General features: G+C 39.9%; 1 protein-coding gene across 9 annotated transcripts in view; it reads left to right on the forward strand.

The window, feature by feature from the left end:
- The window catches only part of RANBP17 (RAN binding protein 17), a 316523-nt gene that overhangs the window by 278233 nt on the left and 10501 nt on the right, over positions 1–27789 (forward strand). For 7 of the 9 annotated variants that reach the window (XR_013827675.1, XM_079917450.1, XM_079917451.1 and 4 more), the window contains one exon: positions 8347–8513. The exons of the other annotated variants lie outside the window; for them this stretch is intronic. Coding sequence is in view for 6 of the 7 variants with exons in the window: in XM_079917450.1 (XP_079773576.1) it covers positions 8347–8513 (167 nt within the window). In the remaining variant the exon portion in view is untranslated. The remainder of the gene's footprint in view (positions 1–8346; positions 8514–27789) is intronic. 9 annotated transcript variants of the gene reach the window in all.

Consider the following 27789-nt stretch of genomic DNA (forward strand, 5'->3'; position numbering starts at 1 on the left):
TAAAATTGTTCATAATATCCTCTTGTTATACAACTTTGATTTCTGTAGGATCTCTAGTAGTGTTCCCTCTTTCATCCCTGACATTGGCAATTTGTGTTGTTTTTTTTTTCTTTATTATTCTGGGTCCAGGTTTATCCATTTTTTTTTTTGGTTTATCAATTTTATGCAGAGAACCAGCTTTCAGTTTTCATTGATTTCTCTATTGTTTTTCCATATTTTTATTTCATTGACTTAAGGTATGATCTTCATAGCTTCCTTCCTTCAGTTTATTTGCTTTTCCTCTTCTAGTTTTTTCAGGCAGAAGCTTAGGTTGTGGATCTTAGACCTTTCTTCTTTTCTAATGTACACATTTAATGCTTTTATCTAAGCACTACTGTGGCTATAACTGATAAAATTTTTATATATTGGGGGCTTTTTTTTTAAAAGATTTAATTTTATTTATTTTTGGCTGCGTTGGGTCTTTGTTGCTGCGCGCGGGCTTTCTCTTTGAGGCGAGCGGGGGCTACTCTTAGTTGCGGTGCACAGGCTTCTCATTGCGGTGGCTTCTTTTGTTGTGGAGCATGGGCTCTAGGCATGCGGGCTTCAGTAGTTGTGGCTTGCGGGCTCTAGAGCACAGGCTCAGTAGTTCTGGCGCATGGGCTTAGTTGCTCCACGGCAAGTGGGATCTTCCACCAGGGATCAAACCTGTGTCCCCTGCATTGGCAGGCGGATTCTTATCCACTGTGCCACCAGGGAAGTCCTGGGGACTTTTTCTATTCAGTTTTAAAATATTTTCTTATTGCCGTAGTGATTTCTTCTTTTACCAGTGAGTTACTACTTAGAAGCACATTGTTTAATTTCTGATCTTTCTGTTATTGAGTCTAGTTTAATTCCATCGTAATCATATTAGTGGTTGTTATAACTTTTGTATTTGTTGAATCTTTTTTTGGTCCAAAATATGGTGAATGTTCCATGGGCACTTGAAATGAATGTATATTCCATGGTTGTTGGGAAGAATGTTCTCTTAAGTGTCAGGTCTAATTGCTTGATAATGTTCGCATTTTATATATTTTTACTGGTTTTTTGTCTGTTTGTTTTCTGCTTGCCCTATGAATTATCAAGAGAGAAGTGCTGAAGCCTCTAACTATAATTATAGATTTGTCCGTTTCTCCTTCTATCCATCTGTGCATAAATTATTTTGAAGCTCTGTTATCAAGTAAATATATATTTAGGATTGTTATGTCCCCTTGATTAATTTACCCCTTTATCCTTGTGAAGTGATGCTCTTTATTTCTGGTAATATTCTTTCCTCTGAAATCTACTTTGTCTGATATTACTTGCCTCTCCAGCATTCTTTTGATTAGAATTAGCCTCTTTTTCCATCATTTCACTTTTATTCTTTCTGTGTCTTTATATTTAAAGTTGGTTTCTTGAAGACAGCAGGTATTTTCTATTGCTGTTTTAACAAATTCTTACAAACTTGGTGACTTAAAACAATGTAAATTTACTGTCATATAGTTCTTTAGGTCATAAATCTGACATGGGTCTCACCAGACTAAAATCAAGGTGTCAGCGGAACAATTTTTCTTTCTAGGAGCAAATCTATTTCCTTTCCTCCTCCAGCCTCTAGAGATCACCTACATCCCTTGGCTCATGGCTTCTGTCCTCCATCTTCAAAGCTAGCAACATTGAATATCTCTGACCATTCTTCCATAGATACATGTCCCATTGATTCTGATGTCTTCTGCCTCTCTCTTTCACTTTTAAGGACCCTTGGAATTACCTTGGACCTACCCAGATAATCAAGGATGATCTTCCTATTTTTGGTTCAACTGATTAGCAACCTTAATCCATCTGCAACCATAGTTATTCTTTTCTGTGTAACCTAACACATTAATAGGTTCTGGGGATTAGGATATGGACATATTTGCCTAACATACAGCATATAATTGAGTCATATTTTTATATCAAATCTGACTGTCTCTACCTTCTAAATAGTGTTTCAGCCATTTACATTTAATATAACTACCAGTATATTTGAGTTTAAATTTATAATATTGCTGTTTGTTTTTTCTTTATCCTATCTGGGCTTTGTTTCTTTTTCCTGCCTTCTTTTGGTTTGGATTAATTAAATGTTTTTCTAATGAGTTCATTTTATATCCCCTGTGGGTTTATTAGTCATACTTTTTAATTTTTAGTGGTACTCTAAGGTTTACCATCTACACCATCAAATAATATAATCATAGTTTGCATTCAAATAATTACAGTCTGCCTCTCTCCATCTCCATTCCTTCTGGAACTCCAGTTATACATATGTTATGTATATCTGTTATATTGTTCAAAGACTGGAGAGAACTCCTTTGCAGATCTCCAGAGCTCTCTTCTTATATAGTTCCCACTCTCTGACACTCTGTCCCACAAGTTCTAGCTGCCTCAGCCTCCCCAAATTCAACTCAGTGAGACCACTTGGCTTTGTTTGGGTTCCCCTTTCCTGGCCAGTAGCCTGGAAACTGCTTTGTGCAGTAAGCTTGAGCAGTTGGGTAGGTATTACCTCATTTGTTTCCCTCCTCTCTGGTTTCATAGTCCTATACTGCTTCTTGTGCGATTGAAAACCGTTGTTTCATATATTTTGTCCTGTTTTCTAGTTGTTTATGGCAGAAGGAAAAATTCTCATAGCGGTTAATCCTTCATGGATAGAAACCGAAGTCTTTTATTATTACAGTTTGTCTTGACATTCTTTTATCTCATATTATAGTAATACTTGAAGATTTTAAATTAGTTGCGGATGGCTGTGTTGTTCTCAACATGTGATCTTAGGCCCGAAATCAGCATTTTAACAAGTCTCCAAAGGAATCTTGACAAAGTGGCATAATGCAGGGAATACTGAACTTGAATTTAAGTCCCAGTGCTGCCACTTATGAATGTATGACCATGGACATGGACTCTGTGCCTGACGCTGCCATAGGTGTTTTCATATGTGTACTTCACTCATTTCATTCTCAGAACCACTCTGCATACCAAAACTGGGTTAAATATGCTAATAGCACTGTTTGTCCTTATTTCCTGCTTGATTGTAGGCTTCCTACTTGATAGGAACAGTGTGTCTTAATCACGAATTTTTTCCCAGTGCCTAGCATGTGGTAAATGCTCAATAAGTATATGTTGAATGAATTAATTAGGTAATATTATTTTCACTATACAGATGAGTAAGCTGCTGCCCAGAGAGGTGAAACAACTTGCCTAAGGTCATACAACTAATGAGTGCCTCATCTAGGAGTCTTTCTAACTCTAAAACCCATTCCTCTTCACCTCACCACCCTGCTGGATCCTGCTGTGATCCAAAAGGTCACAATTTGGCAGGTGAATTGTGCCTTGTGTCTTCAAGAAAGAGGATTATTTAGACTGTTGAACGTAACCACTTGGGTTTCTCCTTTTCCAACAATGAAAAATTTGCAAAGAGGCATTAATTGGGTTACAGGCAGCCTTCAGTTCTACTATAGCCTCTGTGGGAAAAATGAGAGGGAGGTGCAGAAAAGTTGAACCAATGATAGATAATATGCTTAACACGATATTAAATTTTTTTAGTTAATCATTTACTAGCATTTTTAGTTTCAGGCCAGCTATAATTTGTGAAAAGGAAAAGTGATTGTATTTATATATTATATTTTCCATGTTTTTAATCACCCACCACCACCACCACCGCCTACCCCCCATACTCTTACATACAGAGACCAAGCACGGGGCTTACAAAAAGCTGCTTCTAATAATGACTCTCAACTCATTCATTTAGTAAACATCAGCTGTGCACATGCTGTGTACCAGGTTCCATTCTAGACCTTGAGAGTGCTGTAGAGAACAAGATAGATAAGGTCTCTGCTCATGTGCAGTTTATATTCTAGTGAGGAGATATAACAGTAAACACACACACACACACACACACACACACACACACACACACACACACACACACACATACACAAGAAAATGTCAAGTCATGATAAGCGCTAAACAAAGACTTAAAATAGGATCATGAAGAAGGAATGATTGTATGGCTTTTTTAGAAGTGATCAGGGAAGGCCTCTGAAGATGAGCCCTGGCAGGAATGGGGGTGCCTTCCAGGAAAGCAAAGGATGGCACAGAAGACAAGGCAAGGGAAGGTGGGGGCAAGCTAAAAGTTGAACCAACTGGAAACCACCAGAAATTTCCCCATCAAGGTCATTATTAATAAAATTTTCATTATTAATAAAGGGTGTATGTTATTGTCATGAAACACATTCTTGAATTGGATGGAGTAAATATTATAAATGTAATATGGAAATAAAACATTCAGGAAATACGTAGAAACTTAGAGACCTTGTTCATTAGTTTCTCCCACCAGAAACATGCTAAAGAGAGAAGAAAGCTATGGATTGGCTAAATAGAATGACAGGCTTGGTGTTTCAGGAACTGAAATAGCCAGAAAAACAAATGGGAAGTGAAAAGGGGGAAACCTACAAGCGTTGGGCGCTATGTTACAGTCTTTACACACTTTCTGTCTTTAATCTTTAATTTCTCAAAACAAAGTAGGTGGTATTAAACACATTTTACAGAGGTGGGAGTTGAATCTTCCTATAGTCAAACATCTAGAAGATACAGATTCAACCCTAAACTGCTGCACCATCCAAATAGGCCTTTGTTTCTGAAATTGCCTTTCACACTATATTTTTCCAAGACCTTCATCCTCCCCTCTGCTATGGTGAGAAATTTTGAGTCAAAGCCAAATGTAATTTCAACCCCATTATCATTCTTCTGACTCTCAGTTAAGCAACTCTTTCCTGTACAGTTAACTTTACAGAACAGCTTTCTACGATGGGTCTTAGTGAACAAGAGGGCTATTAATGATGCATATGCTTCCCATAGAGACTAGTTGCAGAAGAAAAGGGGCATTTGGTTGTTGCAGTCCCAAACAGTAAGTTGCTAGAGAGGACAAAGTGCCTGTTGGGCTTAAAAAATCTGTCCAAAATTGTCTAAATCATGGATGATAAACACCAAGAGCTAGGAAAATATGAAAATTCATGACTTCTGCTCATTCTTTTATTTCAGGAGAGTTTCATTGTTTGAATCTCACACAATAGCTTGAACTGCAAATAGAGAAAACTAAAAATAATACGTAGTCCTCATCACTATTCATTCTGTTTTTGATCAAATGGCCCATGATCCTTATGATTCCACACTTTTCAGTCTACCCTGAAATAACATTTATCCTTTTCAAAGCCCCCAACAATAAATCAGCCATAATGAAAGCTCTTCTTCTTGCTTTTACTGCAAGGATATATGCTCCAACCTTCATGTCTAAAGTGTTTACCTGGCTTTTTCATAGCTGACTCAGTACATTGGAACCTTTTAACGCAACCTTCATGGCATGTGGTCACCAAATCTATGTGAAGTCTTTATCATTTTTGTATGATTGATAGCATATTGCTCTTCACTGGTGAGGGGAACCATATCTATTTCCCGCTTGCTTCCTTTGTACATGTTAAGTTACTTAATCCATTTACTTTCATGATTGGGACTTCAGAGGTAGAAATGTGAAGGAAAAGAGAAAAGCAAACAGGTTCAACAGTCTGTGCCTGATTCTTAGGCCTAAATGTTTTCTACTACATTATATACTACCTCCCAGGGTTATAAAACCAAAGCTTCCTTTTCTGCAAAGCAACCCAGTTAGTGGGGAGAGGTAATCAATCAATCAGTCAATCAATCAACTGCCATAGCTTTAGAAGGAAATAAAAGCTCCTTTCTCAAAAGCCTATAGCTCCACAGTTTCCCAAAACTATTGTCCATGCCCATCTTTTAGACCTTCATTCAACCCCTGTGTCAGCTACCATTATCATCTATTTTAAATGCATACTTCTATATTTCAAAACCTGTCCTCAAACCTACCTCTATTTACTATGTCATTCCTCTCTAAAACAACGTATGTGAGAGTTTTTAAATTGTAGTGTTATATCAATTCTAGTATTATTACTAAACAAAACTCAAGACTTTTTTAAAAAAACTTTCTCCGATTAGCTTTGCCTACCCATTCTTTAATTAAATCAACTAATATTTCACCTCTAATCTATGACAAGCACACATATGTCTCAGAACCTTAGAGATGAGTAAAATGAATAAGAAAGTAACTATTCCCCTAGGAAGTTTATAATCTGCTTCCCAGCCCTACTCTCCCAATCTACTTCTTTTCTGAATCTACTGAATTTGCCGGTTTTTGAGTGCCCATCACGTTTTTGTTTGTCTTGTTGTTTCTGTTATTAATCATAAACTCCCCAGAATTGTGTCCGTATGTTACCATTAGCCAAAAAATCTGGGCACTGTCATGCTCTGAATCAAAACCATGAACTTTGGATAAACTAATTATCTCTGAGCTTCATTTTTCTCATTTGAAAAATGCAAACAGCAGTACCTACTGTATACAGAAGTGGTCATTAGAGGTATATGAAATGATATTTAGTGTACAAAGGAATCATGTCACTTACTTGCTAAAAAAAAAACCTTCAATAACACCTCTGTTGCCTCTCAAATTACATGTAAATGTCTCGACCTACTACTGGATGCCCTCAAGATCCCAACTATTTTGTCAGCCTTACCTACTACTGGATGCCCTCAAGATCCCAACTATTTTGTCAGCCTTCTCTCTTATGATTCCTCTACACACTCTTTCACTCACACCAAAAGGTCCTGCTCCCCTTTTTTCACTATGAGGGAAAATTAGTAGTAACTACCATATTTTTTTCCTTCCAGTTTTATTGAGACACAATCGACACTATACAAATTTAAGGTGTACAACATAATGATTTGGCTTACGTACATCCCGAAATGATTACCGTAGTAAAGTTTAGTGAACATCCATCACTGCATATAGGTACAAAATAAAAGAAAAAGAAAAAAAATATTTTCCTTGTGATGAGTATTCTTAGAATTTACTCTCTTAACTTTCATACATAATATACAGCAGTGTTAGTATAATAATCATGTTGTACATTACACTCCTAGTACTTATTTATCTTATAATGAGAGCTTTATACCTTTTGACCACCTTCATCCAGTTCCCCCTCCTGCTAACCCCTGCCTCTGATAACCACAAATATGATCTCTTCTTCTGTGAGTTTGTTCGTTTGTTTGTTTGTTTGTTTGTTTTTAAAGTATAATTGACCTACAACACTAAGTTAGTCCCTGGTGCCCAACATAGTCATTCAATATTTCTATACGTTAGATAATGATAAAATACTGTGGTAAGTCTAGTTACCATCTGTCACCATACTAAGATATTATTATTGGCTATATTCCCCACACTGTACAGTTTGTCCCCATGACTCATTTATTTTGTAACTGGAAGTTTGTACCTCTTCATCTCCCTCACCTATTTCTCTCATCTTCGCCCCCGCCCCCAACTCCTCTCCTCTGGCAACCACCTGTTTGTTCTCTGTATCTATGACTGTTTCTCTCTTGTTACGTTTGTTCATTTGTTTTTTGTTTTAGATTTCACGTATAAGTGAAATCATATGGTGTTTGGCTTTCTCTGTCTGACTTATTTCACTTAGCATAATACCCTCTAGGTCAGTTATTTTTACTGTGAGAATTTCTAGTTATTTTTCTCCTCATTCAACTCTGCAGCATATTTTATAAATGATGAGAAAGGTTAATTGGCTCCTTCGCAGTAACAACACAGCAAATAACTGGAAAAGATGGAATTTGAAACCAGAGCTGTCTGGCTTCAAAATCCATACCTTTTCACCCTACTATGTACATTGTGCAAAATGTGAAAAATGTCCTTCCTTATGTTTAACTGGAATTAGTTTTCCAAGCCCATCTCAGGTGCTACCTCCTTCACCAAACTGTCCTTAATCCTCATCCAAATACAATATCACCCTCAAATTTCTCACAGCAGTGTGTCACTCATTTTTGCGCAGCACTGTGCTAGTGACTTACGTACCAAATCATGACGCCAGGGTGAGTGTTTCCCCTGAAACAAAGTACTTTGCAGCAAGTTTACACCCTGTTTCCCCTGAAGCAGAGCAGTTTGCACCAAGTAGATATTTAATAAAGTCACTTCAATTGAACAGAGGGTCATTAAGGTCACATATGGAAAATTCTGTCCAGTGCAATCCAGGAATCATTTACTTACTAACATGTCTCTATTCCAGGTCCTGTAGTAGACATTGGGTTTAAAGAGATAAAAGCAAAGCAAAAATCCCTGCCCTCAAGGAGTTTACAGTTTGATTAAAGTGCTTTGAAACCAGAAAGTTGGTTTTCTTTTTAATTTAGGCATTATAGTGAGATGAAACAAACACTTTAGTAATACAAATGAATTCTCATTTGTTGTTCACACAGATACAGTTGTCTCCTCCAGCTGCTGTACCAGTTTAGACTACATCGTCACCTACCTCTTCAAGCACATAGCAAAAGAGGGCAGGAAGCCACTTCGATGCAGAGAGGCTGCCCAGGCTGGTCAGAGACTATTACATTTTATGCAGCAAAATCCAGAGGTCCTGCAGCAGGTAACTGGTGGTTGCTTATCTAGCTTAAGAGAGAAGAGTTTCCCAAAAGCCGATCTGGTCTCTGAATATCCCTTAGAGCAACTGGTCTTGCCGAGACTCTTTACTGGGTCTTCTCTAGGAGTATTTTCCCTGTAGGGAGGATAGTACACTGGCCTCAGGATTACCCACCCTCCAGAAATCTCTAAGTCATTCATCTCACCTCAGTGAAGCTAGAATTCAAAAAGAGGATAGCTCTTCCAGCGACAAGAGAAATAAAAGTCAAAGCTGGAACTAGAAACAGTCAACCTCTGATTTCTTTCCCAGAGCCTCTAATAACGTTGTCTTAGGTTTGCCTTGTGAATACTCTGGTATGTTGAGAAACTACCATTTTCTGGGCTCCTAGTCTGTGCCAGGCAGCTTGCTGGGAACTTTCCCTTCATCATATCATTTTCCCCATTTTAAGATGAGAAGTCAAGGTTCAGATAGGTCATATTCCCACGAACATTTAAATAATAAGTAATAAAGCTACGATTTGTTTATTTTCAAATGTTTTCTGACTAGCTAATATGAATTAGGTCCAAGTTTAATATTTTTTAAAAACTTCTGCAAATCACAGTAACAGCATGCATAAAATTAAATAATATATGCCAGAAATGTTTCAAAGAGAATAATACCATTTTACTGTGGAGATAGCATCGCTATGATATATTCCAGTTCTACTACATTTGGAAAGTGATATCTTTGTACTGCTTCCAGTTGTCTTCTTTTGCCAAATTATCTATCTCCATAATAGTCTGTGGTTTGCAAATATAAACACTTTAACCTGGTCATTAGCCAGCAAATAAGTCACCTGCAATCAGCAAAAAAGTGTCAGTCTGAGTAAATAAATGATGAAAATGAATAAGACAGCCATGGAAGAGGTTTTCTTCCTAGCTGTCATTTTTTTGCTGATATTTAAATGACATTATGTAAACTTTATTTGTGGTGATGTTTCAGTTAACCAGTTATTTTCCTGGCAGGGAGGTGTGTGATTAAGATTTTGTGTAAATAAGCAAAGGGTTCTGGGCCTGTAACTATTTGGTATGACCCTGGAATTGTTACAACATGTTGGTGATTAAACAGGAGGAAGGTAACTCACATTTATTGAGTATGTACAAGGTGCGAGAGCCACTAAGACCCATGAGACATAATTTCTCTCCTTAAATAAGTGTGTCCTGCCAGGTGGGAAGGAGAGACAAGTAACTAACTAATTATGTGATAATTGGATTAACATAGTGATGACAGGAGGAGAGGACTTGCAGAGACATCTCCTCATTTAGACCCCACAACAACCCTGCAATGTGGATATAACCATCCCCATTTTTCAAATGAATAAATTGAAGCACAGAGAGAAACTGGAAAGTGGAATGTGAACCAAGGTCTGTTTGGCTTAAAAGCCCAAGTCCTTACCACTTACTTACACCATTGATTCTCAGGAGACTAGTTGCTGGATAAGATCTCAGATTCACCTGGAATGCCTTTTCAGAATAACACATTCTATCAAGATTTGGATGCACTGCTCCTCACCCATCCTTCTGCAGTAGCCACTGGTACTGCTGGGAGTGTGGCGTAGCCCTCAGGTGTTTTGCAACAAGAAGGCTGAGAACCACAGAATTAGAGCATGTAGGCAGTGGAGAAAATAAATAATCATGGATTGGCCAGCAATCAGACCCAGCGCTCACCCCACCGTGGCAAGTGACAGGTCTGCCACCTGCCATTGCTCAACCATGATCACAATATTGTCCCGTAAACTTCGGCAGGAACTTTTAAGTGGGTAGAAAATTTTAGCAAAAATCAATAGGCTATGGTCCTAGACAAATACCATCCGACTGTGCAGAACAAGTAATGTGGTTGTGCAGAAGACATTCAAGTTTGTCTTTACTCAGAATTACCATGTGTTTGTTGGTTTAAGTAATTTCTATGTGTTAATAGTACTTGGTAATCCTTTACTTTATAGCATATGACTAAGTAGTGATATATCTTTATTAACAGTGGAATACATTCTATTTATTTGGAATGTAGGCTTTCAGATAGCATTTTAAATATTAATGACCGGTCTCTGGTAGTCAGCATAAATATGATTTGCATTAGCACTGGGTTATATCATCTTGAGTGCCTCTGATGTCAATGATTGGGTATAGTAGTATCTGACATCATCTCCTTAGGTCACTGACAACTTTGACCTCTATTCTTATGCACAGTTTCTGTCGTCTCAAAAGCTCTTTTGAATTGATTTGAAATTTTGACTCTTCCCTTTATGAGGCAGTAAAATTGATAATTATTCAGATGGGAACTGAGCACTGAGTGAAAAATCAATTCCACCCGCTCTCTGCCGCGTATAAAATTACTTCTGAGTCGGCTGGACTGAACGGATGGCCAGAGTAAAAGCAGCAGGCAGGAGTAGTGGGAAGAATTAGCTGGACACAGCTAATAGCCTGAAGGGATAGACTTGGAAAAGAGGGAGTGGGCCAGTTGGGGGTTATTATGAGCAAGGATGGGTCCCATTGATCATCTGTTTGCATCAGCTTTCCAAGACCTTATAAATCAACCCTGAAGAGCAGCAGAATCCAAGATTTCAGCCTCTTTCCAGAGGGAATTTATATTAGATTATTCTCATTTTCACACTCAGATGAAAAGTGAGCCATTGATTATTCATTGGTTGCCCATCAAATGCTGTTTTTATAGATGATTTACCTATCAGAGAAGATAATGAACAAGGTTGCTGCTTCATAACTCAAGGTTTCAGTTTTCAAGGCATCTGTGTCAGTTAAGTAATGCCTAACCCTATTAAAAGGAATGGGTTACAAATTGCTTAACAGTGCTGAAAAACTAGACCCTAATGACTAATTGTGCTTGGAGTTTAGAGAGGGTTTGTCAGCTCTTTAAACTAAACTGATGCAATGATACTGCAATTATTTACTAGTTTGAACTGTTCTCCCCCTGCACCACCAACCTGGAAGCATAGTTGCATGAAGAGTGTCAATTCTAAATTGCAAAAGTTATCTCCTCAAGCTTCCACAGCAAATGAAGCATGAACCCACATAAAGGGTCTTCTGACATTCTTATAGGCCTTTCCTATAAGACATTTTAAGTGCCTCTCACCTGAAAATGTGTTTATTATGACCTGCTATGTGGCTTTAGATCTTCAGTGTTTTTAAAAACATTCTCCAAATAAGCCATCTTCCATATTTTGCAAACAAACCTAAATTTGCAAAGCATTACATTTAATCCATTTGAAGATCTGTTATAATTAAGTAAATCTATTTTAAGTAAGAATTATTGTCTAACCAGCACTGCTTTAACTTAACTGAGAAAAACCCAGTTTACGTATATTAAGCAAAAAAAAAAAAAGTTCCCATGTTTTTATGTCATTAGAGAGATAAACTAAAGTTTTAAGAACAGGCCAGTAGTAACAGTGATTAGGCATGGATCTGCTACAGTAATTTGGAAGATAAAATTTCTACGGGAAACGTTTTCAGTTTTATCCCTGGTCATGTTAAGTGTTTGTATCTATAACTCAAAGGTCAGCATACATTTAGTTATATCACAGAATGAAAGAAGGATCTACCTAAATTAGGTACATGAAAGAGTGTGTTTTATAAGAGTAGAAGGGCATTTCAAAGATGAGACTCATTCTCTTTCAGATTATAAGAATAGGACACTGAGGCTGAATGCTTCTCTAAATCATAACTTCTATTAAAACTACCTGCTCTCGAAAGAGTAGCAACTTCCATAGAAGTAGAACAAGAATTATGTGATGGTCAGTATTACTGATTAGATTATGCAATTAACTTATTAACAAGGTATTTTTAGCAATTATGTTCTCTAAAATTTAAATACACTGAATGGAGGAATTAGAACATTTAGGTTTTAATTTATCTTAACCTCTTCTATTTAACTATTTGGCTCAAGTGAGCTGTACTAAAAACCAGAAAAAGTTCTAATTATAATTCTTTCTCCCTCGCTCTCTCTCCCCCTCCCTCCCACTTTGTGCTAACCTGACATTTAACTACAAATTGTAAAGAGCTGTCAGGAGTTATAAGAATCATACTTCAGTAGGGACGTAAGCTGGAAAGAACATTCACCCTTTTCCTCAATCAGTCAGTCAATCAATGAAAATTGCTTTTGTACAGTGCTCTTCGTGACATGCATCCCAAAGTGAATTACAGCAAAAGGGAAATCATCTGCTCTTTTTTCATTTCTGTGTTTAGATTGAAAGGATATTGCTCAACATTTTGACATACTATACAAGACATCTTTCTTACTTAAGATACCATCCTATAGTACTACGTAGGAGAAAGTGCAGTCACATATTTAACTGATGTTGAGATTTTGGCCTATAGAACCTCAGCAAGACTCTCACAGTGGGAAACACTTTAGCAGATGAAATATATTCATGTCTCTTATGCTCTTAAAAAAATTAACCAGACTTTCTAATGTTATTGTAGACATTTCTAGTGAACCCTAAATAGAAAGTATGCTCATGACCCACTAGCTCAGTCTGGTTAATTTGCAGCTGTTATCAAAAGTATGGCAGTAGATTGATGTCAAAAACACATGCTGAAGGAACATTCACAACTGGATCAGAGGATAACATGGATTTAAAGGGAAGCCAGGGATAGGTCATCAGACATGGCAAGTAAAAAATAAGAATAATAGAATTGGTTTTTGCACATGCTGCTGCAGTCTTGGTCTTCTTCACAGCAACATGTGTATGTACTTTGTATTTATTTCTAGGAAAAAAATAATACTGGCAAAATATTGCAGGCAGTAGCTTAAGCTTTTTCATATGCATTTAATCTGATTTAATCACCACAGTATCTCTGTGAAGCTGTAGTATTATGAGCACCATTTTACAGATATAGAAACCAAGGCATAAAAAGATTAAGTAGGGGCTTCCCTGGTGGCGCAGTGGTTGAGAGTCCACCTGCCGATTCAGGGGACACAGGTTCGTGCCCGGGTCCGGGAAGACCCCACATGCCGCGGAGCGGCTGGGCCCGTGAGCCATGGCCGCTGAGCCTGCGCGTCCGGAGCCTGTGCTCCGCAATGGGAGAGGCCACAACAGTGAGAGGCCCGCATACCGCAAAAAAAAAAAAAAAAAAAAAAAAAAAAAAAGATTAAGTAACTTTCCCAAGTTACTAGTGGTCAATAAGATCATGTAGTCCATAAGCGGAAAGACTAAAATTCTACCTTGATGTGTTTAGCTCCAGCGTTCACATGCTTAACCACAAAGCTATAATTTGTTGGCGGCTGCTAATTTGAAGTAGTATGTATGTTTTGAGCACTTACAATGAGGCAAGTTGAGCTTCCAGTAAGTCCCACTGGGGCCATCCTTAAGGTAGAATGATTTAGAGCAGTCATCCTATACCCCAACTTTGTGCTGCAGCCGGAATGAAACAGATGGGCAGTGACCCAAAGAGGCAATGGGCAAGGGAGAGGGAGGTTGCTTTGCCAGCTGGTATAGAAAAGCCCTGTGGCTCCCACCATCACTGACAGAGCTAACAGAGCTTCCTCTCTCTTATTCTACACCCATACCCAATCATTAATTCTGTAGCCAGACGTTGAAGGTATAAAATTTAGCAGGACATGTATCCTTGAGAAGGTCAGAGTCTAATAGTGTAACTGTCTCATGATGTTCCTTTGTGACTATCCTTCAGTTCCTCTGAGGTAGCTCTTGAGGTTTACTCTAACCTGACTTTTCTAGGATAGAGTCAATATAGAAGCTGTGAAATGAAATTGGGGAAGCAACAAGTGCTTTGCATCCATCCCCCATACCCTGCACGTCTCTAGGCTTTGTCCTGACTCTCACTACTGATTCATCAGTGTTGAATGTCATTTTTCACCTCTTTCTGATTGTAAACAGCTTCTGTTTTTTAAGAGGCTTCTACTACTGAGTACCATTAGCTCTACTGAAGGTCCTTCTTAAGGACCTCTCACATGGGCAAGTCTGAAACTGACTCCTTTGAGCATCCCTCTCCTCCTCCTTTTCATTCTGTAAGGTACCACAGACTAAGGTGCCTATAGAGCCAAGTAGGGAACTTGACTGAGGTAGACAGGAACGACAAACTGTGTTCAGTATACATCCCTATCTAAAGGGGGCAGCCTCCAAAGGGCTCCAGCTAATTGTTGCCCTGTAAGGTGGTAAGACCCAGTGTTGCCAGATATATTGAGATTTCCCCACGGAGAGAAGCCAGAAATACAGTTTTGTAAATGTTGGCAACTGATTGAAAAATTAAAATAAAAATACTCTGCAGGTCAGCACTGTATGTCTGGTTATCAGTTTCCCACCTCTGTATTCTGTACTCTTAGAGAATTTCAGAACTCAGATCTCTTAATGCATGATCCCTTGCATTTCTCATAGCCATCCCATGTGGCCTTGCAACAGTGATATTTTTATTTGTCTCTGATGTTTTGATAATTCTTAAAGCACACTTTTTTAATTTGCTGTTTTAAGAAGATGCCAATATTTTGCTTTTACATATGACTCTATACTTAGGTCTTTAATGAAACTTAAAGAGGGCATTTTATCACATTTGGGTTGTGTCTTTGCATACAGAAGGGGTGCAGTAAACAGGCAATGAAACTCAGTTAACATCTCCCAAACATTTTTTTTTTAATTTTCAAAATAATAAGGTTTGTTTGAGGCAGAAATAAAGCTCACTTTGGTCAAGTGTGTGTGTGTGTGTGAGAGAGATCTAATTACTAAGGATCATATCAGAGTATCTAAGAGGACCAGGGCTGCACAAAAGTATCTAGTTAATAGCCAGGTAACAAAAGTCCAAAAGGGAGTAAAACTCTTAAGAACGATCAGTGTGTGACCACCCCCCCTAAAGATCAGCTTAGAAAGTTAAAATATATAATTTTAAAAATGGAAAAACACTAATTTTTAATTAAAATGGCTTTTATCTGTGATATAATAAAATCATTTATCCATCTTTAGAAGGATGATTCTTGTCCAAATCCTTTGTTATATTCCATATCTTTGCCATTTTGATTTCATTTTTGTTATAGAGATATTTGTTGAATGACTGTTTCAGCTGTAACAAAAAATGGTATTTTAAAACAAAACCCTTTTAAAAAGAAACCTATTCTTGATTTATAAATCATCAGATTAGTGTTATAACCCTATCACCTATCTTTACACAGTACCTTTTTTTCCCCAAAGATCACCTCCATCTTGATACTTGTCCCAGCACCTAGCAGAGCCTGAAACCTTGTGATGGTCAATGAATGTCTGCAAAACAAACCAAAAAAATTAATTTTTAAAAGTGCAATCTACAGGCAGTGACTTTAGGTATCAAATCTAACATGGTCATAGACTAATACATGATAAAATAAATGATAATGCCAAGATAAGATTATATCGTCATATACTATATAATAACCCTGCTGAAATTCCATAAGAAAATTTTATTCTAAACATGGATGAAGAAAAAAATAAGTACTGCAAATACTGTTTCAAATGGTTAACAGAACAGGGAAGGTTTGTGGTGGGGTTTTTTTTTTTTTGTCTGTTTGTTTGTTTGTTTTTTCCACTGGGACATGTGTTTTTCTACCTCTAAGCACAGTTTAAAGATGTAATCCATTGATAGCGTAACTTGCCTTATTAATTGAAAGGGATGGAATCCACCAGATGTAGCCCAAACCAGCAGAGAGTTAGGTGACTAAGCAACAGCAAAGACACCATATTGAGTGAGCCAGATTTCGGTCTCCAAGTCATTTATTTCAACCGGTGACAATACATTTAAACTCCTGTGCCTCAGCAGTGATTGATGGTTTAATATCATATATAATTTTTTTAATGAAGGAAAACCATTTAAATATGTTACCATTTGCACTGGTATTCTCCTATGTACATAACTGCATTTAATCATTATGGGGATTGTTTTTATACTTGTGTAATTTGTATCCAAGAAATAACTGTCAAAACCATCTCATGCTGTTGCTGGAAATGGTACAGTGTGCTTCATACTTGAATAGATTCATTCTTCCCTGCACATAATTAAGAGTGTTGGAGCTTTCACTGCTACCACATAGGAATTCCATGTTTACATTTCTGAGAATGAAAAATTAGCCACAGTTTGCTTTTTCAGGCTCCCATTTTCTGGGGCTGTGATATTTAAGTACCTTAGTTCTGTACCAGTATATGATTTGAAGAGTTTGATTTTAAGACTTTTAATATTAAAATACATAATAAAATTTTATTATCTAATTATAAGAGGGTTTAGCCTCTTATTAAAGTTGCTAAACCAGGCCTGGATTAACATCATAATGGCACAGTTTGACATGGAATACTCAAAAGTCAAGTTCGAGGGAAGGGATGGGTTTTGTTGTTGTTGTTGTTTTGGGGGTTTTCTCCTATACCCACCCCTCGCACAAAATAACAAGGACGAAACGCATGTGTGGAAACAAACAAGGAGCAATTTGGGACGCTGGAGAAGGAGTGGAGGTGTCAGCCTAGGATGGTACCCTTAGGCGAGGCAGCTGGTATATGTAGCCTTTTGTTTATCTGCTACTGGTTTATGTAGCCTTTAGGCCGGCAGCAGAAACAATCACTCCTACAGGGTCAGCTGCTGGTCAGAAGCAAAATAAGAAAAGATTTTGCGTTCAAATGCACAGCCATGATTTCTGTACAGCTGGCACCTGCTGCTGGTGCACAGCGTGAAGGTGAAAGGGCAAAGAGGCAGTTGTTCAAAACTCAAGAATGGCTTAAAGGGACTTGTAGATTAATCTGCTTTATTAACTTCTGTATATTAGATAACTATTGCTATGAATGACAGTACATCTTTTTGAATAAGTCGCATCTCTTTCTCTTTTAAATTAGCTTTTGAGTAATGAATATTAAATAGAAAGCATTTCAGGGGTAATTAAATGAAAACAGAATGATGTCATTTTACAATTATATTTGTGTGTTTATAGAATAGGGGAATTATAATGTTTTCCAAGGAGCTAAAAAAAAAAAGAGCCGGCTTCATAAAGAAGAATTTGAAATAAATAAGTTAGATGTCCATTAGCCTTTGTGTTTAGACTAAAAAGTATGATGTAGTTTGCGACTTAACGTAGAGTCATTGGGTGCCAGTGGCTTGATTTGCATTCCCAGGGGCTCCAAGTGTTTTCTTTATGAATTAAAGTGACCGCAATCCGTCATTGTTCTTTTATCTACAGTTTAGGACAGTCAGTTTTGCTATCACTCTGCAGCAAATGTTCTCAGAATAGCAAAGGAGTAGTAAAAAACAACAGCCGTACCTTTTCCTTCGCACTCATGTAGGGCAGATAAAGAGCGCTTCATGAGGAAGAAAACGCACGGTTTTACACAGGTTTAGCCCAATGATAATTAGGCGTGCTTTATAACAGTCTCTCACCCGGTATGGCAAGTGGCAAACAAGATGGTTTTTAGCCTCTTCATTAATAGTGATTGGCGCAGTTAGCTTAATTTATCATTATAAATTAAGGGTAAAAAGAGTTCACTTTCATGCGTTCTTTTTTAAAGCCTCTGCAAGGAAAATTTCTAATCCATAGACAAAATACTGACACCAACTCTGGGAACGTGTTTAGCAATCTGCCTTCTAAAAGGACAACTCTTTTCTGCTGACTCTCAGTGATTTTTTGTTTTTGTTCTTTTAAGAATTCTCAGAAAAAGCATAGCAGATGACATCTGCCTTTTTCATGCTAACACAGCACAGGTAGTAGCATTTATCCATATTTCACAAAGGGAAGGCGTCTGGGATTTCATTTGCACTCCCAAGTTTTAACACAAGTTCAGTCTTTCTACTCTGAGCAGTGTTTCTGTGACATGTGAAGATGACACCTGAGATCACCTCCCTGTGTCACATCCAAGCCAGCCCAGGGCTCACCAGAAGGATCCTAAACTTGCATGGGTGTCACAAAGGAGCAGACTACCTTGACCAGAAAAGATTGGGTTAGGAGGATTTCCACATCCTTACACTCCGAAGTGGAAGAGCCTTTACACCTCCTTCTTAAAGATCTAGACTTTTCCTCCATCCTGTAACAGAAGCCTTATTTACTGTAGGGTTGCTAGGACCTAAGAAGTCACTATAAAAGGGCGATCTCAGGTTCAAACAGAATTTTTATGATGAATGATAATGATGAAAAAGAAGTAGAAATAATTATTATATGCTAGGCTTGTGTGCTAAGTGCTTTATATATATGTACGCAGACATATATTCCAGTGTGTGTGTGTGTGTGTGTGTGTGTGTGTGTGTACATATATATATATATTTCTGTTTAAGTCTCAGTACTCTGTGGGGCAGATATTTTTATCTCCATTTTATGATCAAAATACTGTAATTGCAGCTCTAGTAAGATAGTAACTCACCCAATACCGTACAGCTAGTAAGTAGCAGAACCCATGCTCTTCACCAAAATACAGTGCAACTTTTAAATGGGCTAGATGGAGGCTAAGCAAGGGGAGACACATGCCATTCATTCATTCATAAATCCTCGACTGAGCCAGGGGCCCCTTTCTTTGAGAACTGATTGGACAAGAGGAAACGCTTGACCTAAGCTGGCTTTTCTTCCCTAGATTTAGAAACGAGCATTTAAAAGATACTGGTCAGCCTCATCTGAATTGAAGACTTGAAAAATCAAGAGCCATGGGGCAGCCATTCCCTGCCACATGCTCAGAGAAGTAGCGAGTCTGCAGCGAGAGAAAAGAGCAGCAGACGTGCTAAAAGGATCTCGAGAGACCAGGCAGGCCCACAGAGGGAGACTGAGAAGGATCCCACCAGCGTTCTTGCCGCTGGTTCTAAGCCCTTGAGAGGCCTGACCGTGCTGCCTAGTGTAGGGGTCCTGAAGCCACCCCTTTTAGGCCTAAGTTTTGCCTGCGATAGTTGCCGTCCTCCTAGCCAAAGGATTCTTGACTCAGGGAAGCTGTGAGGACACAGTGAGCCAATGAGTATAGACTCACCTAGCCCAGAGAAGGTATTCAATCAATGTGTAAAAGTAGCCTTCACTTTGAAAAACAATATGCAGCTACCACTTTTCGATGTCCCTGTCCTTGTCCATATCCCTGCTGTTCATAAGTATAAATGTGAGAAAAGTATCCCGTCCAGGAAATCCCAGGCCCAAGACGTCATTTCACAAGATGATTTGCTTTTGCCGTGACTTCAGCCAGATTACTTACGTCTACCTGGTCCCATCCATGTGTTCTGCCTTTCTTAGAGTTCCTTCTGTGACAAGCATTCTTAATATCACACTCACTCACTGGACTGGATGGGGCATGGTGTGATTTTATTCTGGGGCCCAAACTGACTTTTTCTCACTTATTCTTCCTGCATACTCCAGGCATTACCTTGCAATGGCAAGAATGAAAGTAAACGCCATAACTCTTTCCATTTGTATAATGTCTTCATACCTTCTGTCTCTTCTGACTCTCACAACAACCCTGATGGGTAGACAGGGCCAATGTGAATATTTTTTTAACTTGAGAGTATGGGTACATCAACACATTTAATCCCACAGTACCTGTATGGGTAAAGTACGCAGAGGTTCAGAGGGGTGAAATAACTTGCCCAGAGACACAGAGCCACTAAGTAGCAGTGCCTAGAATATAACGAAGGCTTCCTTGTCCCTAGATTTTACAGTTTTCTTGTCTCTAGATTTGAACATACCAAGGCTCCCCAGGGCCTTACCCTGCCCTTCCTTCCTGGCATTTCTTCTTCCCCGTTCATCCCTGTTCAAGGGAGACAGCCAGATAAATGACAGGGTTCCCCTGCCTTCATTTCTCTTAGTGGCACTGTGGATGGTATAAGAAGCTCTTTGAGTTTCTTGAAAGAATGGCACAGGATAAAGTGAGGGTTGGTTTCATGATGGCATGATTTATTCATTTCGCAGTTATTACTGATTTTTCACGTAGTACTTGAAGGGTAAATTATGTGAAATTTTCCCAAAGTATATTAAGGTCTGGAGATGTGACTTCCACCTTCATATTCATTTGTCTTGACCCTTGGAAATTTTAACTAGCAGTAGCCATTCGTGCAGCTGTGAGCTCATATAGTGTGTTGAGGAAGACTTCTTATTTGGTTGCAGTCTAATCACTACTTGAGGAACAAGGTAAAGGTTCCCTCATCCTCTGACCTTTCATGAGTTGATGCTGCTTTGTATGCTTTGCAACCCAGAAGAACTCTTGCGTGCTAATTCTGTATCCCTTGTCATGCTTAGGAAAATACAGACGTAAGTGCTTTCAGACTGATGAAATTCTATCCTCCTTTCATAGTTGTTTAATTGCAAATTCTCTATTTGTGGAGGACTTTCTACTTACAACAATCAGAGCTGACAGATTTTACAGTCAACATACCTGGTTTTGACATACCAGTTATGCTACTTCCTGTGTCCTTGGAATACTTACCTCACCTCTTTGAGGTTAGCAGCCCTTCAACAGGGGGAGTTCTTTACATTACTTGAACTGGCCCCTGGGATCAGGAGGCTGAACTGCTCCCTCCTGTGGTCTCATGCCCAGACTCCCCAAGACTAACCAAGACCTAGATGTCTCCCATTCCATCACTCCCTCAGCCGGTTACCCCATAACTTGGAACATTGGTATCATGGAAAAGAAAAACATTCAAGTGCATGTTTAGTTGAAGTCATGTGAACATAGAATGCTAAGAAGGAGCGATGGGAAGCTCAAGGCCTGAAGAGAAATCTCTTAGGCCCCAAAGAGACCCACCAGAAAGAAAACACTAAGCAAGAGCTCTGTGTTAATCCCCATACTTAATGTGGCGTCTCGTTTTAGATGAGACAAAGAAGTTCCACTCAGGGAACTAAAAGCGTCAATTAGAGTTAAGTGCATTTAGGGATGATTTCTCTGAGACCCTTAAGATTGGAAGGAAACAATTTGATGGGTGCGCAATAAGAGATTAGTAAATACTTAGGCTGCATGGGCTCTTTTAGGCCACAGGGACCACATTTTATTCAATTCTGTACCACAGTGCCTGACACATAGTAGGAGTTCAGTAATTCTTTGAGCAAAGAATAAGTCTAAGAAATGAAGAGGGAGGGAGAAAGGAAGGAAGGAGAAGTCCCTAGCACAGTACCTGACACATCGCAGGCACTCATCACGGATGTGTTGCGTGTGTGCCCCTAGCACGTAAGAGTTGATAATAGAATATTATTGACTTGAAATGTGTGCAGGTGAAACAAGTAGATAACAAGAGGGCTTTAGAGCTTCCCTAGGGGCCTGGCCTGTTTTGGAATCTGTACTTGAAGGGAGAAGTTCCACCCTCAGCACACGATGGCCTCTTCTTATCCCACAGAAGGAGCAAGCCCTCCCTCCCCAACCCCATCTTTCTCCTGAGCCCCTTGCATTACTGAGAGGCTGGAAACAAACTGACAGAAACCTGGAGAAAAGTAACTCAAGTGATTTAGGAGAATGGAAGGGCTGGCTTATGGGGCCAGATTAAAGAAGCTAAATATGTATAGCCTGCCTAAGTGACAACTAAATGGGGCGTTTGATAAGTCTATAAATACGTGGAAGATGTAAACGCCAAGGAGGAAAGGGAATTACTTAGCATGGCACAATGGAGTATTGGCGTAATGGGATAATATTAAGAAAGGGAAAATGAAGGTTGAACATCAATAAAAAGCTTCCTGACAAAGAGAACCATTCCTGACAGAGGACACTATTAAGTTACGCGCTGTGCGCCAAGGGAAGTAATGGCAGTGCCATTTCTCAGGGTACTGGCAACAGAGCCAGCAGGACGGGGCCCGAGATATGTCCTGACTGAGGCACAGGAGCCAAGCAAGTAACCTGTGTCTGCGGCCTCCGAATCCTAGAAACAGGAAAAAGGCTGCATCTTCTTGGCAGAACTCAGACGGCTCAGCCTCCTGAAGGGTCAGACCCTGTGGAGAATGGTTATGCCAATCGTTCGCCCTCCCACGCCACTGCCCAAAAGAAGTCATCCACCTAAAATGGTACCCCATTTCCTCCAAGATAAAGCCCACATTCTCTAGCACGCAGTAGTAGGCCCTTCACAGGACGGGGCCTCTGCCTACCTAATCAGCCTCCTCCGCCACCACCACTCCCCGCGCACCCTCTCAGGTCCCACAGAGCTGCCCGTCATTCCCCAGACACTTCTCCAAACCTTGGCACCTGCTTGCTCCTTTTCCTGCCTTACTCCCTGTCAGACTTTGCTTGTTCTCTACAACAGATCCGGGTGTCACCTGTGAAGCCTTCCCTGCCTGCCCCCCGCCCCTCGACAGCGTTAGTCAGCCTCCTGTGGTCTCTCAGAGCCTCCCGTGCAGGCTTCTGTTTGTGGCGCTTGCTAGAGTGTGTGGTCATGTAAACAGTGCACTGCCTCCCCTACCTGAGTTCTTGGAGGGCTGGGACTGTGCCTCATTCATTGGTATGTCCTCAGGGTCTAACACAGAGCCTGGCACAAAGTAGGTGGCAGTAAAGTCTGAATAAGTCAAGGAACGAGGTTCTATTCCCAGCACTTTCAGTCACTATCATTCCTTAGGCTCCCTATGTAAATATCAGGGTGAAAGAGCTTCCAAATCTCAGTAACATCTTTGAATCATCTCCCCAACCGCTTGGCCAGCACTCTCTATGCCATTTAGACAGCTATAAATAAAAACGCTCAAATCTGAAAGGCAGCATGCCATCCTCTGTGGTTAAACTCGAGACTGCTCTTTAATGGAAAGTGCTTCTGAGGGCCGAGTGAATTTTCCAAAAAATATTTTTTTCTCCTCACACAAAATCATTCGAACATGATAAGTAAAATAATCCTCCTCTGTTGGTTATGAAGATTTTTAGGTCCGTCTAACCAAATCCCTTCGGGAAGTCAGGGAGAATATAGTGACAGATGATAGGCAATGAAACTTTGAACCTCCTACTGTAAGGATAATATGTTTATTATGAAATACAATATTCATTGCACTCTGCTCTGAGGACCGCGTGAGATGCCCCCATGCCATTATGCCTTATGTTGTTCTGTTGTGAAATATGATATTCATTGCAAAATGTTGTGATGACTGTTCAATAAAGTAGCATGCTGTTTCCCGCTCCCTTCCTTGATTTTGAATGGCCTCAGTTAAGAGTTTACTTTATCACTGAATATTTAATATAAACATGTGCTTGTAGTCGCCTCTGTCATGCATGTATATGTACACTGGGTGGGGTTCATTTCACTGCTCCTTATCCCCCGAGCTCACTGGGACTGTGGGCCTGCTAGACGGCAGCCGCCCTCCACCACGTGCAGCGCTGCTGGGGCCGCCTAGCATCCAGCCCCTTCTCTCATTGGCAGTCTTGAAGTTGAGGCCATGTTCTTAAAGCTCTGAATTTACCTGTAGCTTCAGTATCAGGTTGTTGTTCTTCGAAAGATTTCTTTAACTGGGAAGAAAATGGGATACGCAGTCAAGGATTCTGACCATTTCCCTCTGTCTCTGCTACCACAGACTTGCGGAGGCCCTCGTCATTTCTCCTCTGGACTCGTGCAGTAGTACCTAAACATGTTGCCTTGCCTCCAGTACCTACCCGTCATTGCCATTCTGCAGTTTCCCATAAGTTTTGTTCTAAATCACCGATCTCATCATTATTCAGAAGTCCTTTGAAGGCTACCCTTTGTGTACTGGCCCGAACTCATTTCTGCATTCAGCCTGACATGAAAGACCTTTTATAGCCTGGACTCAGCCCAGTCTTCTCCTCACCCTCAGCTCTACTCCTTTCCACTCAAAAGAAGGTCTCTCTTAAAAGCCTCCTATACAGAGGCTGATTATTCCTCATATATGCCAAGCCCTGTCCCCTGTGCCTTTTCTCATTTTATTGTCTCTTCCTAATGTGTCCTTTCCCAGTGATGCTATATGTGTCTTTTAAGATTCACATTAAATATTAGCTGTCCTGTGTGGATAGGCTGATTTTTTTAGACAGAAAACGTAGCGCATATGCCTTTGTTAGTCTCGAGCTTACACACATTTTCTAATTTGGGGCCCCCAGAGGCTAGTGTAGGACATTTGAGGTTCTAGAACCTGATTGTATGGCAGTCATTTGGGCAGTATACCATGAACTAGAAATTACATTGTCACTTGAAAAAAATGAGAGGAAAATGGCTTTGGCGTTGAAAGCCATTCCTTTACATACAAGTTTTCCCAACATTCCTACCTAGAGGAAACTTAGATAATGTTTTTGACAAGGGATGCTTAATTTTTACATCAAATCGAATACTGTTCCGTTTGATGTTGGCCAGAGAAGAGTGAGAAAGGGTTTCCCAAACAGTGCTGAGTGGCAAATCCTTCAGCCTCCCAGTACCCCAGGTTTTCTGGTTTTCTTTTAATGCAGCGAGCCGCTTTATGAGATCTGCAGCCACTTGAAATATGAGTTACTACTCGTAAAAAGTTTCAAGTGGATAATGAAGATTCAAGAATGAGACTCACAGTGTAGTGCAGTCAATTTTGTTGCTGCTGCTTTCCAGTACATCTCTGCCATTGAAATGAATTATTTATTGTAATTTATTTCAACCATGGAAAATAAAACTGTTTTCATTGTGATGTGCACTGTAACATTCAGAATAGACACATCACATGCAGTACTCTCAATTAATTAATTCTGAAGTTTCATTCCAACTTTATCTTCTTTATTATAAGCTATGAGACTGGCAGGTAATTCTTTCCCCAATAAACTATGATTAAAATGAATGTTTTGAGAACTAGGGGTAATGTTGGTAATGGAGAAAATTGAAACAGCAGCAACACTAGGTTGTGTATTTCCTTAGATTTTACAGTGGATTGGAAGGGTTTTTAAATATTCTAGGCAATTTATCACTTGGAGGAAAACTTTTTCTCCCTTAACTTTTTGTAAGGAGTGGGTGGAAGAGGAGGGTACTCTTAGTTTAGATGTGGAACCGTGCAATGCTAATATATGGCCAAAGCCAGCTGAGTTAACCAGTCCTGCAGTACCTTTATTGGTAAGAAGTTTTTTGCCTTTTTTTTTTTTTTTAAAGCAAACTTAGCATTGTACAAAGGCCAAGAGGCAGGACTCCCAAATGATTTTTCAGAGGAGAATGGGTCACCTGTAATTGATTGCAATCTTGTTTCTTCTAAAAAGAGGCTCACCTCATGCATTTCATTTGATTTTTTTTTTTATTTAAAGTGCTAAATAGTTGCTTCTGTTATGAGACTGCAAAGACACTATGAGAACTTAGGAATGTGCTTAATATGTACAGATATTAAAAGATTTAATATAACTTAGGTGGTGGGGCTTAGTCCAGGCAGAAAAGTACTTGCTTATTTGTCCATTACTTTCATTTTTCATAACATTCCACTAATACCACATTGCTAGACAGCAGACAAAGAAGCAGTTGATTCCTTTTCCCCAAAGATGACCAGTATCTAATTTGAGGAGGATCACATTTCAATATTTGCTATGCACGTGGCCTAAGAACAGCGCTTGGTAATGACAGCAACTCGCTAACCTCCACAAGCACTGAAAATCTGGAAGCTTTTCCTCCTTTGGCAGCATTCAGGTTCTTCCAGGTCATAGATCTTCAACCAGGGCATGGGGCTCTGGAGAAATTGCCGTGGAGATGGGTAGAAGGTCTCTCTGCTTTTTCAGGCTCTACTACACTATCGTTTTTGTTTTGTTGTTTTTATTGCTGTTGCTAGGGCCAGCCTTCCTCCTCCTCTCCTAACTGGCCTTCTGAAAAGCCAGTTACAGGTGCCAGAGGCTTCTTGAGACTCAGAAGCATCTCTCAAGTGTTTGGTGCATTTATCGGTTGTTCTCAAAACATCAGCAACTCACTGCATCAAAATCAAAGGCAATCTAGCTTGGTCAGCAGTACATATAATTGTGTATCCTACCCCCTCTTCTCATCGAGGGCCCAAGCAGATTAAGGCACCCCATTCCGCAGACACACCCTCTTGGGCACAGCCCTGATCATCCTTGCTTTGTCCTCCTCTCCCCACCTCTGTCTGGATCTAGGTACAGGGACGCTTTGTCTTTGGTCTCTCATCTCTTCTTTGGTCCATCCTTCTTTTATATAAACCAAAGCCTCCTTCTCAGCCCCTCCTTGCACCACCTTTTGGAGAAGACAGATTACTCTTGCCCCATTCCCATTTTCCATTTCCCTGGTCAACAGGGAGCAAAGTTGCAGTGTAACTAAAAGGTCATTCAGCCCTGAGCAAAGAGGCCAGGATAGAGAGAGAAGAGCTGAAGTTCCCTAAATATGTTAAGGATTTGATCCCCATAGATCAGAGTTCATATCATCACTTCAGATTCAGTTTTGTCTTTCTGAATCAGATGGGGAGCAGAAGGGAGGAGTTTGAATTTTTTTTCACCTATTTCTTAGACTTTGTGGAATATTTTTTAGTTTTATTAATCAATATGTTCGAAGAACATGAACAATGAAAAGTGCTCACTTTATTGGGAGTATTGTAACTCGAAGAAAATTAGCTTAATTTACTAATGTTTTCTATGATGTTAATTTAAATTGCCGTATACTTTTGGTGGGAGGGAAACCAGTGGTTCAGTGGACCGTGTTCCAGAGACAATCTATTAATTATGTCTACTGCTGTTCACCTTGGGAGGCTGAAAATATGTTAACCAAATTTATAAAAGCTGTAGGTGGGAGGCAAGAAGGTCTGCTGCAAACTCACCAGGAACCTCTGCCCTGGATTCCAATCACAGGGATTTCAGGAGCTGCCCGGCTCTTGATCAGGTGGCAGAGTGGCCAAACAGAGGAGATACACATGGGCAGCATAGCTGGGAGGCTCACTGCAGGTGGAAGAGTGAGCCACGCCCAGAAACGAGCCTTTCCTTTCACACCATGAATCCGCTAGCAGTCTACAGTGAGGGCCAGACACACTGTGCCGCAACCACCACTGCGGCAGTCCTGGTCCTCACCCTCAGGCAGCAGCCTCCGGACTCAGGCGGGCCTGTGCACATGTCCTGGTTCCACTTCACCTCGTGGTAGCTGGTGGCTGTGATGCCTTGAGCAAGTGACTGACTTGCTCAGCACTTCAGATCCTTAGTCTATGAAATGGGGATAATACCTACCTCAGGGTTAGCTGAGAGTTCCAGACAGTGTGTGCCTAACAGAGTGCTGAGCACCCAAGGGCTCTCCGTAAACGTGTCATTCCCTGCTGGGCAGTGAGAAAACTCATCAGGCACAGCTTATGCTTAGGTGGAAGTGCTTGTCATTAGAAAAGATGGTGCCTCAGCCTTTGGCCTTGGTGACCTGAAAGGACCTAGAGAGCTCTTCCCGGCAGCTGCTGGCTAGAGAGGCAACAGTGGCTTAGAAGAGTTCTCAGG

This window comes from Stenella coeruleoalba (assembly GCF_951394435.1).
Source record: "Stenella coeruleoalba genome assembly, chromosome: 3".
Taxonomy (NCBI): domain Eukaryota; kingdom Metazoa; phylum Chordata; class Mammalia; order Artiodactyla; family Delphinidae; genus Stenella; species Stenella coeruleoalba.